The sequence below is a fragment of the Balaenoptera borealis genome, assembly GCF_965194805.1.
Source record: "Balaenoptera borealis genome assembly, chromosome: 12".
Classification (NCBI taxonomy): Eukaryota; Metazoa; Chordata; class Mammalia; order Artiodactyla; family Balaenopteridae; genus Balaenoptera; species Balaenoptera borealis.
In genome coordinates this window covers 75515335-75534224 of record NC_138869.1, presented here as the reverse complement: position 1 = coordinate 75534224, position 18890 = coordinate 75515335, and the positions used below count along the sequence as shown (strand labels likewise).

Genomic DNA, 18890 nt, shown 5'->3' with positions numbered 1-18890 from the left:
GTCCCCTGATCCAGAGAGGTTACTCAGTCCGCCAGCCCAAGGATGCTGAATCTAACGATATAAGAGTCTCACCAACAAGGGAAAGGAGCCCCAAGAGAAACAGACGCTAAGTCAGAAAGCAGGAGTCTTTACCTGTGCCCTTCTTTCTGGGCCAGGAAGTTTATTTCAGCCAACAGCTGACTTTTTCCATAGCCTTTTTCACCTTCATACAGAACTGCTTGTCCCTTCTTCTGGTGCAAACTTCCCTGCTGTGCCATTCGGAAGGCTTCCAGTTCTTTCTCCCGGTCTGTAAAGAGACAAGGAGAACCTAACACTCCTGTGCTTTTTAGCAGACACTTATTTATTTGAATTAATTTGTAAAGGTAATTCTCAGAATGGCTTTTTCCCCAGAATCCTTGACAGAATTCCATTATTTGATAAGCCTTCACATCTTCTTCCAGAAAATCAACTCCGGACTATAAAGAAATGTATGCTGGGCTTGGGGGCTTGCTCCAGAGCCTACGTAATAACATTTAGAACAACTAGGCACCACATGGACATGGGGGCTACTACATCTTCTTAGCTTTTTGTAAAAATTTCCATTATAACAATTTAGTGTTCAAAGTCTGTCACTGCTATGTGAAAATAATGGACTAATGGATCTAGATAAAACAAATATAAAGATAGGGAATATATAGTGTGGGTGGAACAGTCTCAGTGCTATTGTCACTATCTCAGGATGAGGAATTTCCCTCTAAAGATTTTTCTCTAAAGATGAGAATCCTTACAAAGATTCTTACTAAATGTTGGAACCTGAAATTTAAACATTCAACATGGAAAAGAAATGGCAAGTCCTCTTCAAAATTAACATACATTCACTAAGAAGGTTGTTCTCTATTTTTTAATACAAGCTTAGAAGTATTTAGTCTCAAATTTTTGCTTTTTAAATCACATTTAACCATCTACAGCTGAAAACAGTATGATTTAAGGTAAAAAAGAAAACTTACCTAGCAAAGAGTGATTTTTATTTCTCTCTCTGGCCAGATGTCTCTTCCCAAACATTCTGGGAAAGAGGACAAAGGGAAATGTGTTAATTAAAAACAGATTGGGATAGACAGATAATATGTTTTTAAATAGATAGAGGATGAGTTGTCCTTATAAATAAGTACTTTCAGACAACTAAAGAGGTCCAGAATTCTGTATCAAAGAGTTTTCAAAAGACTAAAAAATTCTGGAAGGGGAGAAAAACTATTTATTGTTCCAGGCTCAGGGAAGTAAATAAATTGTGAAGTACACATAGCAAAAAGAACATCTAGACTAGTGACCTATTGCTATTTTCTTCCTGTAGGACAGAAGTTGTTCACTAAGGAACTAGCTAAGAGCTAAACATAAAAGCTAAAGATCTCAGATATGAAACCCTCCTCTTATGTCTCTTATTCCATCAGGCCAGTACTAGATGCATCTTTCTTTCTAATTTCATACAATCAAGCATTGATTATTCCTATGCCCTGATTCTATAAAAGAGATGGGACTGAACTATCACATAATGACACTCACATACATCTTCTATGGCCAAGGTATTCATACATCTTCCCTGGGTTGGAGATGTTTTTCATCATTTTCTCTGGGAGTTTCTTAAAGTTGTAAGCAGGTAGCATAGATCTTAGATATGTTACCTCATCACAGGACACCAAACCTGGATAAGCAGTTATCATTCTTGCCACAAGGCTTACTTTTGGGCCAATAACTGTATCAGGGAGACAGAAAAGAAAAGGATGGAGAATTTTTGGATCACCTCCTTTACCTTCACCCCCTAAGACACAGAGCTAACAGTCTAATGTCCTATTCTACCTGTATATTCGTGTCTTGCTACTGCCCCAACCATGCCACAGAATACTGGTCCACTGGTGATACTGATGGAAACAAGCCTGGGGATCAGAAAAGCAACAGTGGGTAAATATGCACTCAGAAGCCTCCAAGCACTAGATCTGCCACTCCCTAGATCCAGCAGTCTAGTTTTAGAGCTCAGAATGCAGAAGGCCAGAGGCTGCTGTCAGTTTGCATCACATGGTGGGTACAAAGTACTGAATACTAGGGAAACAGTCAAAAGGAACAAAACGGTCCCCCTACTCTAGGAATTTTAGTTGAGGAGCTATTATTAGTAAAAACACTAAAAACACCTTATATCTGTCAGATACTCTTTATGTGCTTTTTGAAGTATTTTCAAATTCATTACCTCATCTGATTCTTTGAGGGATAATTAACAACAAACATGTGAGGTACGTAGGGCAAATATTTAAAACCCATTTGACAAAAGAAAAAAAAAACTGAAGGAGTTAATTAACTTTCCCAGAGTTATACAAGAGTTAATATTAGTGCCAGAATGAGAATCCAGGCCTCCTGACTCCCAGACCAATGTTATTTCCACCACACCATGCTGCTTAACATGAAACCCCAAAATGAAAAGGGGATCAACAGATCTATACAGGGTTAATGGATCAAATAACGCCAGAATGTGAGAGTTAAGGAATACTCAGAATGTCAGGCTGCTGATGGAAGGCTTGCTGAAGCAAATTAGTCTTTGAAATAAATTTTTTAAAAGGAGTAGTATTTTTTCATTCATCCATTCATGCATGCATACATTCACTCACTTAATAAGCTCTGAGAAGCATGTACAGTACCAAGTACTGGGCTAGGTGTTTAAAATACCCTGTCCTGGAGAAGTTCAGTCTGGGCTGCTGGTGGAGATTGAGGGAGGTGAAGAGATATATAAGTTAGCAAGAAAATACTACATATTAGAGATCAATACAGCAATTAACAGAGCAAACAAAGGGATGCATTAACTGATACTGGAGATTAGAAATAAAGTATTCATAAAGGAGAGGACATATGATCAGACCTTGAAAGCTGAAGTACTGCCAAAGTGAGGCAACAGCATTCTGTCCAGTGGGAAAAGGCACAGGCTTTAGCAATCCTGGTGTATTTGTGCAAAACTAAGTAGTTCAAGATGGCTAGAACACAGAAGGTGTTTGAAATAGGAAGAGGTGGAAGGAAAAGTGGTCCTACCTAGGCCATGGATAGAAAAGCACTAGAAATATAAATTATTTTTAAAAAGGGCATATACTATTCCAGGTGAGGCAAAGGCTCAAAGGTGGCAATGAACAATTCATGCATAACAGAATAAGAAGATTTACTTGACTGATGTGAAAATTTCATGTGACAGATAACAAGATATACATCTGGAGAAAGAAGGTGCAATGAAGCATAATTACTTTCAAGTTAAATTTACAAATAAACAATTTTCAGTTGTTCACGGACAGCACGAAAAGTGGCAACAATCCTAACACTGTTGTCTCCCAGACCATCAAAACTTTCCTGTCTTCCTCTAAGGACAGGATTGAGGACTCTTATATTCACTCACTGGGCCCACTGCCCAGGGTGAATCAGAGACACTCAAGACAAGAACTAGGCAGTTGGTTCTGCTACCACCCCAAGAATGACTGAAAATCTGCTAATGTTTCACAATGCTTCCTTTGTCTAAAATACTCTTCCCCACTTTCTCCACCTGCTGAACGCCTTTCCTTCACAACTGGCTCAAAAATCATCTCTATAGTCAAGACTTCTCTAGTAACTCTGGGGAGAACTATTTCTTCCCATAGCACTTTTTTGTAGCTCCTATGGCGTTTTATTCCTACACTTAAGTTTCACTGTATTAAAATTAGTTGTTTACAGAGCTGAGGAGGTAGTGTCTTATTTCTCTTTATGTCCACCACACCTAGAACAGTGCCTGGCTTGAGGCTTATTCAATGAATGCTTGTTGAATGAATGCATTTATGCATGCCAGAAACTCAGCTGTTAGCAAGACTATGATAATGAAACAAGTAATACTTTTTTTCACTTGGTTATTTCTTATTTCTTTCTGTTGTACTTTACAATTCCCCCTTGCTCTTCCTGTGGTCCATGTTCCATCCTTTCCAAAAAATATTTTAAAAAGTGTTCTTCATTGAGGAAATATATATTATTTACTCATATATGTAAAGTATTTCTGGTGCTGCAAAACTGTTATGATGAGATATGGAGACTGCATTCCCTGGGTCTCAAAAATATCCTGGAGAAATAGTCACAAACCAGAAAAGCCTGATCAATCACTGGACACAGGGAATCATCTTTCTTCTGTAAAATGAACTGAAAACTGAAGGTTATTTCCTAGACTAGAAAGAGGAACTGAGAAGATGACCCAAGGTGAACAGGGAAAGGATATATGGATGTGGTTTTGGGTCTGGATGAGGCTGACGCGAGGCAGAGAGGCATGAGCAATAGTATCTGCTACCGACGCCACACAGGCACCTCTGAGACTCTGTCTCTAAACTTGAATTACAGGTGAAGAAGGCAAGCTTCAGTATCTGGTTAGTGCAGCATTTCCCAAAATATGCTCCTTAGAACATTCATTCTTCTGGGTGTTTACAGGTCTTGGTGTTTGGTGATCAAGTAAATTTGGGAAATGTTGAATAAAACAAAATATAACAAATTTCTTTACTGTAAGACTGCTCAGAAACTTTGATGTTAATGTATATTGTGAATCTTTAAGAAGGAAATATAGTTGCATCAATTCCCAAACATATTTGGCCATGAAAATATTTTTTCCAGGATTTTTTAAGGGACTAATGTTCTACCAAACACACTTCGGGAAATTACTAAATTAGTCATTATCTTCAAGGGAAAAACACTGACCTGGAAACTAGCTTTTAGGATCTAACACTGTCAAACTATTTGGCTTTCCAATGTAACCTCTGGATTTTACTTTCCTTAAGTTAAGGAGGCCAAATGAGATGAACTCTTAAGATCCTATCTAGTGCTTAACATCTATTATATTCTCAACTAAAAAAGACTGAAAAGACCAAGTTATGGTCTAAGAGTCATAGAAGCCATCCTTAAAGGCATTGTAAGATAGCCTCTAATGACCAAGAAATGACTATCTTATTCAGGAGTAAGGGCTAACAGCAGGACTCTTGAAGACCAGAGGTCAAGGCAAAATTTGAAAACAGAATAGACCAGCACTGAAAGGAATGGCTTAGCACACTCACACTGGAGATATGACTGGAAAGTAGGCTGTAGGAGTATCTGCAGATCTCACCGAGCCTGAAAGAAGTGCCACCACGTATCTGCTTTGGACTAAGAGTTTGAGCGCCTATGAAGCAACTGTAGCATCTTTGTTATCTATAAAATAAGGAGTTGGATCAGATAATCTCTAAGTTCCTTTTCAGTACTAATGTCCTATGAGTATGCCTCTACAATGGTATCACAATAGTAATATATGCTATCCCTTTTGGGGAATATTTATATTTTATAAGAGGCAGCTGTGAGGTAATGAAAATAACACAGGATTTGAGGACAGAAGTTCTGGGTTTCATTACCAGCTTTGCTACATGCTACTAACTACTCTTCTGTGGTCTTAGTTTCCTCATGTGTAACAGATACAAATGTTCACACTGGTAGCATATACTAAAGTATTCTAAAAATGTTAAAGCATTATGTAAGTATGTGATATAATTTGTATTCATCTTGAATAAGTATGGCAAGCAAACAAATCTTTGACTCAGTGTTGACATGAGGAATGACCGTTTTTCAAATCTATTCATGTACACGCTTTCCTCATAGCTTTCTAGTGAAAAAAGAAAAAAGGTCATTTGAAAAATTCCAACCAATCATGTCATAGTTGCACTACAGAAAATGGAATTTTCTATAACTTCATTAGGGCTAGGCTTTTGTAGGTGGGAGGGTGGGGTGAATATGGAGGCAGGAGATCAGTTCAGTGTGAATTCCAAAAAAATCAACAGGACTGGGAAAGACTAAGAGTGAAAGCCAAGGAGAGCATTAACCAGTTGTGGTCCCTTCCTATCTAGGCAACTGTCCCATGACATCTCTTCCCACGCTTCCCCTCCCCATAGACAGGCAGCCTTCTCTTCACATACAGATGTATTATGTGCATATTAATTTATATGTTTGCTTGTTGCTTGAATCTTGCTATGTGTATTTTATACCTCCCCCTCTCCCACCCCACTGGACAGAAACTTATATCCATTTCCCCTGGGTATCTAGTACATAGTTCTGTACCTAGTAATTTCTTAAGATATCTTGTTTTCTGACTTCCCTCAGCATGTTCCCACCCCTTTAGGCAGACTCTGGATGCCCTCAACCCCTGCTACTTGTTACTGTCTCCTACCCTGCCTGAAGAGCCCCCTGGGCCTGAGAAGCTCCTCTCTGCCCCACCTTCCTCCTCACTTGGTCTCAGTAAGATTCTCCCAGCAGAAGCTGAAGATGCTGAAGGAGCTCTCCAGGGCATGTGCACACTCATCTGGCTTCTTATCCCCAGGAAGGCCGAAAACACAGAGGAACATGCAGCCCTGAGATAGGTGACAAAGAAAGAAAAGGGAAATTGACCTGGGGAAGAAATATGGCTTGCCTCAACTGAACCAACTTCCCTAAATGAAGCCAGACCCCTTCCTGGCTGGTTTTCTATTAGGAATGTAGGATTCTATAAGATTCACGAAATGGACGTTCTAGGCCACATCAACATGGACATTTTTAAAAAAGAAGAAAAAAAATCTTGATTTAACTATTTAAAGAACTGAAATTTAAAACACAAGAAAAATCGATGTTAAGAACTTTTCAAAAATTCAACTTCTAGTGTCTACCTTGAGCTAAGTCCATCTGCCTATATTTTCTTTACCTATAATGTCAAGTATGATACTGCTCTTTTTCAGGCTCCTAAATTACCTCAGAAGGATCTGATTATACTTACTTTACTAATAGAGACAGAAAAACATTCTTCATGCTTTCATAAGGATTTTTCAACAAGAAGAGAATTAAAAAGATATGGAGGATAACACTCAGTTACCCTGAAAATTAAACTACCTAGAACATCCCATTCCTTAAATATTATTACTTGAAGTTTTAATGTAACATAGCTTATTACAAAATAAGAAGCAGAGAGTCTGACTTATGCCTGTGTTATGTGAGAGATAACATAAGATGTTATAATAATAACATAAGACTATTATAATTGTCTTAAGACTATTATTCCTCACTCACCTTTAATGGTGATATGTCAACTTCCCTTGTACTTACTGTCTCAGACATAAAGATCCGGCTCAGCTGGCCACCCCCTTTCTCTATCACTGTGGAGATGTATAAGGCAGCCTCCTGGATAAGATGACACAAATGCAACATCCATGCTGTCTTGTGGAACTCTAGGCTGACCAAAACCATAGTCACAGTACGGAATTCGGATATATACTCCATAGGTTGGCCTTCATCAATCTACAAAGACACAGTGAGTTACCTTGACTGTATCTTCAACTTTTAGTATCATGTTTAGGCATTTAAATTCTATATTCCATGGTAAACATGAGAAAATGACTTATAGATGTCAGACATAAAACTTAAAATTCAGGTTTAAGAGGTATAGAAGATATACAACCAGTGCACTTGGAGTTAAAATTGTTGACTTTAAACCTAACTCACTGATGAAATTTGCCAAGCTTTTATATTTCCTCTCTAAGACACAGTTTGATATGTCCAATTCTATTAGTCATTATATCACTTACTAAGGGATTCACATATAAACAATCAATCAACACTTATTTACCAAGCATATACTCTATACCCTGTTTACAGTGTATTAGTTTCTAGAGGGACAAACAAACAAAAACCAAATATGGTTTCTACTTTCTAGGACTGAGAAATCTAAACTTATAAGACACGTCATCACAGTAATTGGTGCAGATGGGAAAATCTGCTAGTATTACAATGGGAAGCGGGAGATGAACTGGATCAATCAAATGGTTGTCACATTTGTACATGTACACTGGTTTACACAAACACACACACAGTCTACACACAATGACTCAAGAGCTAGGAAATAACCTTCTTTAAAAGGTTTTTCATTATGTGCTTCCGCAAGGTTTGCTCAAGTGCAGAGTCTGGATCCAACTCCAGGGCAGTTCTTAGAGTGTCTGAGAGAAGGAAAACAAACAAAATGTCTCCAGCCATGTGGAAAATTAATCTTTGAAATTTTGGGCATGGGTATAATAAAGGACAAATAACTTACCAGCACTTGTCCGGTAACGTGGCAGGTAATCGAGGCACTTGTAAAAATGCTCATCAAAATCAAATGGGTCAATGATCCGCATATCTCTTAACTATAGAAAGGAAACTGCTCAATTCTGTGCCCACCCACCAACTGGATTACCTTTGGTTCCTTAATAGAGGGGCTAAGGATGGCATCTCCCTTGTTTATCACTTATCTTTTCAGCCTTACTGTTCTGCCTCGTCTGTCTTCCTGGGAGAATATCCCTCACCTCCCTCCAAAATAAAGTTCCAGTGGTTGGTTTGGTCTGGTGTTGAGCACCACCAGAGCACTGCCCTATGCAGTAGGAAGGCCTTTTCAGGACGTTCAGTGGATGTGACCAACCTCCTACCTTCACAGCTTCATCCTCCCTCATGATTTCCACTTCAAACATGTACTGCTCACAGAGCTTCCAGCAGTTCCAGGACAAGACAATCTCATTTGCCTGAGCCAACCGCTGAGCTAACTGGACACCGTCTACATCACGCCCAGTCACCAAGAGGTACTGTCGCTGCTCATCTCCAACAATAACTTGGGAAATCCGCCCTGCAGACAGACCTATCCAGAGAAAAGGAGACAAGTGGTGAATAGACAAACTCAGCTGGAAAACTATGCAAAGGCTGGGGTCTGGAACCCTCACATTGCTTTATGCATCACGCCAAATCTCGTTATTCCCCACAGTAGCAGAAATATTAGGTGAGCTCCCCCTCAAAAAGAATAGCTTGCTCCAGATTTCCTTCTGTCTTAAACACACCTAGAGACAGACATTCAGACAAGCCTGGGTTGTATGAGGGAAGAAACTCTTGGATCCTAGGCATCCAAGAGTCTTGTCTCTAAATTGCTCTTCTAATGGACAGCTAGGTCCTGATGGCAGAGATCAAATGATTATGCTCAGAAACTGCTGCCACCGTGACCACACCAGCTCTCCTCATATGTAACCAGGGCTGAGTGAGTAGACAATCAGTATTTTACCACACATGGGCTTCGCCATACCCTTTATTTCTGCCTCCTGTTTTTCTTGTCCTGGGGGATTTCTTAGTGCTAATAACAGCTGAAAAACTGGTTTGCTTGCCAGGGAAGAAATTACTATAACCAGAAGTATGCCCTTAGGCAAGTCACCCAATCCACACTAAAAACAAGGGAAAAAGCAGTTTTAAAAGAATGGCAGAGACATATACTTTTGGCCAAGGTGCAGCAACAGGCAGTGAATTTACCTTAATGCCTGGAACAACCAAGGAACTGGAAAAATACACAAAACAACAGAAACAACAGTTTTCAAGATATTGGACATGAGGTAATTAAGGACAATATGCTTGAGAGATGAGAAACAAACAAAGTAAACCCTCTGATGCCCCAGCTCACTGCCTAGAGAGAGTTTCCAGTACACATCTCAGGGAGGGTAAGCCCAGGTGTAGCCCGGAGGATTCCCTGAGTTGAGACAGAGGTAGGAGTCTGAGAAGGCCAAGCTAGCTAGAGCTCACAAGGCACTGTGAGTGCTGGAGAGGAGAGTGTGTAGAGAGAAAACTCCACAGAACTCCAGAGAACTGAGTCCCCCTCAGGTCTTTAAGTGCATCAATGTGAGGAAACAACCTGAGGCTAGGGAAAAGAGCCCCCTGAAAAGATTAGAGGGAACAATCTTAGTATCACACAGGGCTGGGAATAGTTCCCATTTCCACTAGCCAGAGTATTAAACTTCATGCTTCACAGGACATTAGGTACACTACTCGGAAGTGGTGTGCCTCAGGAATGGGGCAAAACTAGCTCTGGACTAAACACTGCTCTGGTCCTATCCAACAAAATTTGAAAGCAAAACCTATTAAGCTAACCACATCTCAGAACTAAGTTCAAGAATATTTATAGAAATATTTAAAAATCCAGCACTCAACAAGGTTAAATTCACACCTGGCACCCACCAAAAATTACCAGGTATGCCAAGAAAAAGGAAAATATGACCCACAATGAGAAGAAAAATCAATCAATCAAGCCCAATGTAGAATAACAGAGACGACAGAATTAGTAGACAGGACATTAAAAGTTATAACTATATTCCATATATTCAAGAACTAGAGAGAATACTAAACAAGTAGGGACATGGAGGATATGGTATCTTCATATGGATGAAAACCACAGGCCTGAGATGAAAAATACACTACAAAAATACACAAGAAAATATATTAGATCAAAGGCAAATTAGACTTTTCAAAATAAAAGATCTGTAAACTTGAAAACATAGCAATAGAAACCATCCAAAATGAAACACAGGGAGAAAAAAGATAGAAAAACAATGAACACAGCATCAGTGAGTCGTGGGACAATTTCAAGCAGCCTAATATGTGTGTAACTAGACAGAGGAGGAGGAAGAGAGAAAAAATTATTTGAAGAAATAATGGCAGAACATTTTCTAAATTTTATAAAAACTAGAAACCTATAGATCCAAGAATTTCAATGAGTCCCAAGTATAAGAAAAATGAAGAAAACTGTACCAAGGTACATCACAATCCGATTACCTAAAACCAGTGATAAAGAAAAAATCGAAAAGCAGCTGGGGTAGAAGGGGAGGGACATTATATACAAAGAAACAAAAATATAGATGAAAGCAGATTTCCTGTTGGACATACTGCAAGCTAGAAGACAGTAGAACTGCAAGCTAGAAGACACTAGAACAACAGCTTTCATGTAAGAGGAAAAAAATTCCTGTCAATCTAGAATTCTATACCCAGGGAAAATACCTTTCAAAAACAGAGGTGAAATAAAGATTTTTTTCAGACACACAAAAGCTAAACTAACCCATCTCCAGCAAACCCACACTATGAGAAACGTTAAAGGAAGTTCTACAAACAGACAATAATAAATGTTGACTAGGACATGGAGAAATTGGGACCTTTACACATTGCTGGTGGAAATGTAAAATGGTACAAACACTTTGGAAAAAAGATAAGCAATTTCTCAAAAAGTTAAACATGCATCTACCGTTATGACCCAGCCCTTTCACTCCTAGGTATTTAACCAAGAGAAATAAATGCTTAAGTCTACACAAAGACTTGTATACAGATGTTCATAGCAGCCTTATTTGTAATAGCCAAAAATTGACAATAATCCTATTGTAGATCAAAAAGTGAATAAATAACCCTAGTCAGAGAACTAAGATCCCGCAAGCTAGCCAAAAAAAAAAAAAGCAATGATAGAAAAATCTGTGGTTGCTTGGGGATGGGGAGGGGAGTAGTGGGATGGAGAGTTTATAAAGGGGCACAGGAAACTTTAGTGAGTGTTGAATATGTTCATTATCTTGATCGTGGTGATGGTTTCAAAAGTATATAAATATGTCTACGTACAGTATCACTTATGAATTATCTATCAATAAAACAAAAACCAGAAGAAAAAAGGATGATAGGATAGGAGAGATGCCATACAACTCAGAATATGATTCTTCACTTCTGTTCCTCAAAATACAAATGAATAGCTAGAGCCAACTTTTGCCCTTCAGAAACCCCTTGAGGTTTCTGGACTCCTGTGAAGCAGTTTTTTGTACAGAGCTTTGCCTTCAATCCTGACTCTGTTGAAACTATGGCCTCTGTGTACAGCTTTTAAATTTCTATGGCATTATATTATATATATATATATTTTTTTAAAATTATTTATTTATTTATTTTTGGCTGTGTTAGGTCTTCGTTTCTGTGCGAGGGCTTTCTCTAGTTGCGGCAAGCGGGGTCCACTCTTCATTGCGGTGCGCGGGCCTCTCACTATCGCGGCCTCTCATGTTGCGGAGCACAGGCTCCAGACGCGCAGGCTCAGTAATTGTGGCTCACGGCCCAGTTGCTCCGCGGCATGTGGGATCTTCCCAGACCAGGGCTCGAACCCGTGTCCCCTGAATTGGCAGGCAGACTCCCAACCACTGCGCCACCAGAGAAGCCCTATATTATATTTTTGATAATGTAATACAGTAACATAATTAAAAAACCAAACTATATAAAGAACATACATTGAAAAGTCTTGATTCCACCTATATACCTATCTACACTATTTTCCCCCAATAGGTAACTTTTATTAGTTTCTTATATATCTTTCCAGTGTTTCTTTATACAAATATAAACAAATAAGAAAAATTCTTACTTCTCCTCCTTACTCAAAAGGTAGCATACTAAACACAGTGCTTTGCATCTTGCTTTTTCTCATCTATATTTTGGAGATATTGCTATATCAAAACAACTTTTTTTAAAGTGGCAGAGAATCTCACTGGGTAGACTATTATTGTTTATTTAACCAGTCTCCTACAGATAATTTTCAACCTTTTATCACAATCTATATTGCAATCAATAATCTTATACATATGATATTTTATAAATACTCAGGTATACCTACAGGATAAATGTTGGGGTTGAAGGATAAATGTTAGGATTGCTGGGTTGAAGAATAAATGCATTTGTAATCTTGGTAGAGATTACTGAATCACCCTCCATGGAAGTTGTACCACTGCTGACTCCCACCAGCACTGTGAGAGAAGGCTTATTCCTCACAACCTTATCAACAGTGTGTTCAGCATCTGAATTCTTCCATATCTATAGGTAAGAAATGATCTCAACTGGTACTTTCAATTGACATTTTTCTTATTACGACGTTGACCAGTTTTTCACAAGTTACAAGGGATGATCTTTGTTTATGTGTTATTTATGCATGTTCTTTGCTCATTTTTCTGTTAGAATGTTAGTCTTTTTATTTATTTATTTATTTATTTATTTATTTATTTATGGCTGTGTTGGGTCTTCGTTTCTGTGCGAGGGCTTTCTCTAGTTGCGGTAAGTGGGGGCCACTCTTCATCGTGGTGTGTGGGCCTCTCACTATCTGGCCTCTCTTGTTGCGGAGCACAGGCTCCAGACGCGCAGGCTCAGTAGTTGTGGCACACGGGCTTAGTTGCTCCGCAGCATGTGGGATCTTCCCAGACCAGGGCTCGAACCCGTGTCCCCTGCATTGGCAGGCAGATTCTCAACCACTGCGCCACCAGGGAAGCCCAGAATGTTAGTCTTTTCTTGATTTCTAGGTGTTTTTTCTATGTTAGGAAAATTCACCCTTTGTCTAAATGATATAAGTTGCAAACATTTTTTTCCAGGTTGTCATTTATCTTTTGAATTGTTTATACTGGTTTTTTTTTTCCAATTGATCACTCTTTTAGTAGCTAATACCTATCTTTAGCTGCAGGTCCTGGCCTTCTCTGGTATGGTAGATCCCAAATTTCTCCTGTATCTCCAGGCTGCATTTTGCCACCAGGGTAATGATGTCACTCAGTTGATTCTGTTCCACTGTCCAGAGTGCCAAGAGCACATTCCCTGTAGAGACACAGATAGGCTGACAGAGATCAAATATCTGGATTCACGTGCCAGAGCAAAGCTCCCGATAATGCAGAAGATATCATGCAAGGTGTCAGACAAAGTTTCTTGGCCCTATACGTCATACTAGGTTAAAATATGGCCTTAGATCCTTAAAACCATTCAGCATATAAAAACATGACTAAGTAGAAGCTGAAATGTTCCTAAAACCTAGGGCTATTTTTGGTACTCTTCTCTCCATCAGTATACTAACAGATCTAAGAGGTTCACAAAGTGTAGGTTTACATTCAAGTTGAATTTTAAGATTTTAAGTGGTTTCTTTAAGTTTAAATGAAAAGACAGGCCAACTCTATGGCATATAGCTGTTAATAATCCTAAGAGTTTTCTAGATAGGAGACAAGCCAGACTTCTTCCCTACTTAGCTTCTGCTATTAATGACCAAGTTTCTCATTAGTTTTCTCATGAATGCTTTATAGGCACTTATTTTCCTGTCAGTCAATGTGAACAAAATGTAAAGTACTTGGGAGCTTAATATGGACAAGGCTTTTGCATTAGACTGGGAGATCCTCTGAGGCAGAGACTGTGTCTTCCTCATCTTTGTTTCCCCAGGGCCCAGCACATACTAAATAAACAAACAATGCTGAATAAACAAACATGCCAAATTCCACCTATAGTCTTCCTCGCTTACAGTGCTTTAAATATTCAGAAAAAAATGAAAAATACCTGTGATATTTAGGATATCCCCTCCAAAACAGAGCACATCTGAAATCAAGTAAGGGAGAGAGAGGAAAATGAGTCAAAATCAGAGACATGCCAGATCATGGCAGAATAATATATGATGAAAAGAATGGCCTGCAGAGTTTTTCCTCATATCTTTTCTGGTCAATTTATTCACTCCAAGGCTTAGACTCCTTCTTCCTTTCCCCTGGCTTCTCCTCAAATCTGCCTGTTCCTATATCCATCTCCTCTAAAATGGAAGAAAAGTCCTCCTGTTATCTTCAAAGCCATCCCCCTATTCACGCTCTGCATCCTAGTCCCTCTCACCCTCCCAAGAACGTCACTCCTTTCCTTATCTTCTCTCTACTCCATCATTCCCATTAGTATCTTTTTTTAAAAAAAAACAAAACACAACAAAATTAACCCACCTAGTCTTGACTCTGCCTTCTTCTCTAGTTACTAGCTCAATTTTTGTTACATTCCCAGCAAAACAATTCTCAGAAGAGCTGGCGATATACAAGTTTCTCCTCCTATCAAATTCATGCTTAATTTTTTTCCTCTACCATTCTCTTCTCAGTTTATTCCAATCTGACTTCCATTTCCACCACTTCACTAAAATGATCAAAATCATCACAGCATTCATCTTGCTAAATTCAGTATTTTTCAGACATCACTATATTTGACACTTTTCATTTTCAACCCAGCTAGAATGGCCCTCTTCTTCTAGAGACACTACTTCCCCTTTGGCTTCACAGAATCCTACCTGACTGGCTGCTTTATAGTCTCTTTTGTAGGTTCTTTCTTCCTGATCAAAATCCTCCCCTGGAGTTCCTTAAGCCTCAGTCTTAGGCTCTTTCTCTTCATTTACACTCTCCCAACGTGGACTCAATCAGTTCTTTAAGTAACATCTTTATGCCATCAATTCACTTTTCATCTCTAACAGATCTATTCTCTGAGCTCCCAGGCTCAATCATACCTGCTAACTTCATTTCTCCAGTTGACTGACTTATTAACATCTTAAACTCAATATATTTAAAATAGAACCCCTGATTTTCTCTCAAAGCCATCTTTCCCATCTTGATAAGTGACATCACCATAAATTCAGTTATGAAAGGCAAAAAACTTGAGAGTCCCTTTCCTCACTACTTCCCACTGAAATCCAACACATTAGAAAATCCTGTCTGCTGAACTGCAAAATATATTTCAAATCAGTTTATCTCGGTACAGCTCCCTTCATTGCATATATCTAGACCAATGGTTTCAACTTTCACTGCACACTAAAATTGCCTATGAAACTTTAAACATCCTTATTCCTGGGCCAAACCCAAGACATTCTGATTTAACTGGGGTGAAGCCTAGACCTCAGGATTTTTAAAAGCTTCCTAAGTAGTTATCTAACGTGCTGCCAAGCCTGAGAATCACTAACCTAGATGAAATTTCCATCATCTCTCCACAGCTGCTCCAAATGCCTCTTCCAGCTTTCATTCTTACCACCTACCCTCCATCAGATCCCAATAATACAATCTCCATGAGGGCAGACACTGTGTCTTTCTTATTTTTCCATGTATTTCTAGTACCCAGCAGCTCCTGGTGTTATAATACACACATGATACATAATATCTATTTCTCCCTTTCATCTAAACTTGATGAGATCAATTGAAAGACTTTTTATTTTTATTTTTAAATTAAAAAAAGTTGCAGTGCTGCTCGGCTTACAGGATCTCAGTTTGAACCCTGGCCCAGGGATTAAACCCCGGCCCCGGCATTGGAAGCGCAGCGTCCTAACCACTGGAACGCCAGGGAATTCCCAAAAGGTTTTTTATACTTGTTCCTCAGGGGTAAGGGGTGAGTCACATAGCCACTTTATGTGGCTAAAGAAGATGCCACAAAGTAATCATTCTGGTGAATCTCAGAATGATGGACATAACTCAACAGGATACTGTCAGTACAAGAAGGGAATGTTATATCAGTACTTAAGGGTACAGGGCCAGAGTAATTTCTGTTAGGTAGACCTAACTAGACTGAAAACTCCTCTAAGAATAGGTTTTTGCACCCCCTGCACCTATTACAGTGTTACGTCACAGAGCAGGTACTCAAAACATGTTTACTGTACAAATGAAAAGGTTTTTTTTTTTTCCCCCGGATTAGGCAAATATCCACAAGCTTAGTACTGATACATGGCAGAAAATAAAACACTCAGTCCTACTTCACAGGATCAAAATGCAGTAATACAATGGGAAGGTGTTCTGTAAATTATATCTGATATACACAGGAGGCACATTATATTACTGTTAGAAGACACAACCTGAGGAATACTTTATTTTGAAATAAAATACAAACATGCAAAGTAAAAATCAGCATTTCCCCCCCCCTTTCTGAACACCGAGTCAACAGGATGTGCGACTGGGTAGAATGGCAGATACAGGCAAAGATCTAGCTCGGCAGAGGCAACCTGAAGAAAAAAAGGATGAGTGACACTAAAGGGATGTCACTTTAGTATGTCTTAAAGTGCCCCCGAGCCCCCTTCTGTTACAAACCCTCAAGAGCCCATCACCACACCTCCTTGCTCCCCTACAACGGTCACTCACGCTCCACGATGTCACTAATGTAATAACTGAAGATGTGGGCCAGTGTGTCCATGTCATGTTCCGACTTGCAGCTCAGGCTGAACCTGTCCATTAATGCTGTAAACCCTGACCAACAAAGCAAAAATTACTATGTTAGCTGCAAGTCCTAAACTTTTAGGCTCTATTCCCTCCACACATCAGGCCAGTGGAACGGAAGCAGATCTTCTCAAGATGAGTAATTTCATTATCCTTTAACATGGTGTTACTTAGCAAGCACTCAGGGCCAGGCTGGTTGCTGCTGCCTCTGGGAGTCCAGAGGGCCACCCTCCCCATGTTTCTAGAAGCTGCAGATGGTGAAGATTCACCCACAAGTGCCCTTTTCATTGGAATCCGGCTCCTGCTTTCCCGTCATACTCTCTTAAGGCTCCCTGGCCAAGGGAACCTGTAGGATTCCCCTCTCCCCACCCACGTGAGGGATAGAGAAACCACTGACAAGGAGAATGGATGAAAGCTTTATGGAGAACTCATATGGTGAGCTCCTCCGAGGACAGGCACCCGAATCACTCATCTTCATATCCGTGACACATGAACTCCACAAATACCTGTTAAATGAACGACTCTCATAGTAGCTGCTAAGTCTCAACTCCTAGAACAATGGCGGGCACCTACTTATGGACCCAAAGAAGAAAATAACTAAACAAATAAAATCACTGGATGAAGCAGAATGCTTATTGGAAAATGCTCGGGACTGGGGAAAAACTTGGGTCCAAAGCCTGACATATGGACCCGAAAAGGTCCTTTCCCCTTTCTGAGTCTCAATTTCATCATCGCTGAAGTGAACTCCAGGGCTACGACAGGTCGTCCGAAAAGGCATCCTCCTGCTCGGAAAATGACCCTCACGTTCCGGCGGAGGCGGCGAAAAGTGCAATGAAACCTTGCCTTTAGCTTGCCCCAGGGCCAGGCCCGTAACCGCCGCGGCCTGTACCAGCTGAGGCCCAACGGCCGGCCCTCCAGCAGGTCGGGAGAGCGACGCACCTCCCCTCGCCCTCACCCGTCACGTGGACGCCAAGGAGGACGCCCTGGGCCGTGGCAAGCTCGTGTTCCGATCCCCGGGGCTTCCTGAAGACCAGCAGGTCTGGAAGCAGCGCCGCCAACCGGGCCTCTACGGGCCACAGAGGCGGCACCGCCGCCCCCTTGCCCGTCTCCATAGCGGCGCCGGCAGCAGCGAAATTTTTCGCCGAACGACCGGAAACAGTGTTCCTCCGCGTAGCAGCCAATCCGCAACGACGGCCCTGACGGGTCCCTCCCGCCAACCAATCAGTGCGGGCTTCCTTGGGGCCCCGCCCACCTGTTTTCATCGCCTTTGCGCTCGCTGCGGATTGCGGGGTGGGAGGGGCGGAAGGAGGGCAGGGCGGCGCCTTCGAAGGAGCAAAGCCTGACGTTTTAAAATCTCTTTCAAACGTGAAGCTGCTTTTACGATAAAACTGACCACTTGGGATAAATATCAATAGGGTGGTCTTTTCTTCGTATCAGTTTCTAAGGACAAGTTCCATTGGCATGTGACTAAAGCAAACTCAGGATGGTTTTTAAATTTAACACCGTTAGACTAAGGCCGTTTAACACAGGAAGTCTTTTTCCTTGTTAGGGAACTTATTCCACTTCTGTTGTCTGCCAGGACAGGTCATTTGGTCTCATGGGAGTACTCCCCCTGAGCCCTTTTTCTCACACTTCCGTGTGGTAATGGCCCATTTGAGGCTGCCGGTCTGTGGCTCAGATTTGTGAACACAAAGCAATAAAAGGACGAGCATGTTGTGGATTTTTACAATCAGAAATGCATCTGTTTTTCTGCATGAATAAATCTAAAAATTACATCTTTACTATCTTTAGTTCTACAATATATCATATAACAATGCTGTTTTGTTGGTAACTGAAGGGCTAATTTTACTCATGGAATTAATTCATCGTGTTTTCATGAACACTTACAGTGGGAAGACCAAATGTATGATCAGTCCACAGGTGACAGAAAATATTTCCTCAGTAGGGTGGAAGGGCCAAAAGGGAAGGAAAAGAGATCAAGGGGAGACACAGCTGAAAGGCTGGACACTCTCAAGTTTGACACACTGTCCACAGAGCTTACATGTGTGTTTACAGAGTTCACAATATCAGCATTATAAACAC

At 40.4% G+C, this 18890-nt stretch overlaps 1 protein-coding gene across 14 annotated transcripts in view; it reads right to left on the bottom strand.

The window, feature by feature from the left end:
* LOC309608240 (adenylate cyclase type 10-like) overlaps positions 1-18847 on the bottom strand; it is a 46016-nt gene extending 27169 nt beyond the window's left edge. For 10 of the 14 annotated variants that reach the window (XM_082347793.1, XM_082347805.1, XM_082347806.1 and 7 more), the window contains exons 1-13: positions 17764-18847; positions 16734-16838; positions 14152-14190; positions 13285-13428; positions 8460-8665; positions 8090-8180; positions 7906-7994; positions 7108-7299; positions 6262-6383; positions 1831-1907; positions 1537-1726; positions 987-1042; positions 133-286 (exon numbers count right to left, since the gene is read on the bottom strand). In XM_082347793.1, the coding sequence (XP_082203919.1) occupies positions 133-286; positions 987-1042; positions 1537-1726; positions 1831-1907; positions 6262-6383; positions 7108-7299; positions 7906-7994; positions 8090-8180; positions 8460-8665; positions 13285-13428; positions 14152-14190; positions 16734-16838; positions 17764-18070 (1772 nt within the window). In that variant the 5' untranslated portion in view covers positions 18071-18847. Of the gene's footprint in view, positions 1-132; positions 287-986; positions 1043-1536; positions 1727-1830; positions 1908-6261; positions 6384-7107; positions 7300-7905; positions 7995-8089; positions 8181-8459; positions 8666-12466; positions 12650-13284; positions 13429-14151; positions 14191-16733; positions 16839-17651; positions 17728-17763 lie in introns of those variants that run through there. The other 4 variants (XM_082347802.1, XM_082347797.1, XM_082347804.1 and 1 more) reach the window with 4 other exon arrangements.
* Between the last annotated feature and the right edge of the window lie 43 nt (positions 18848-18890).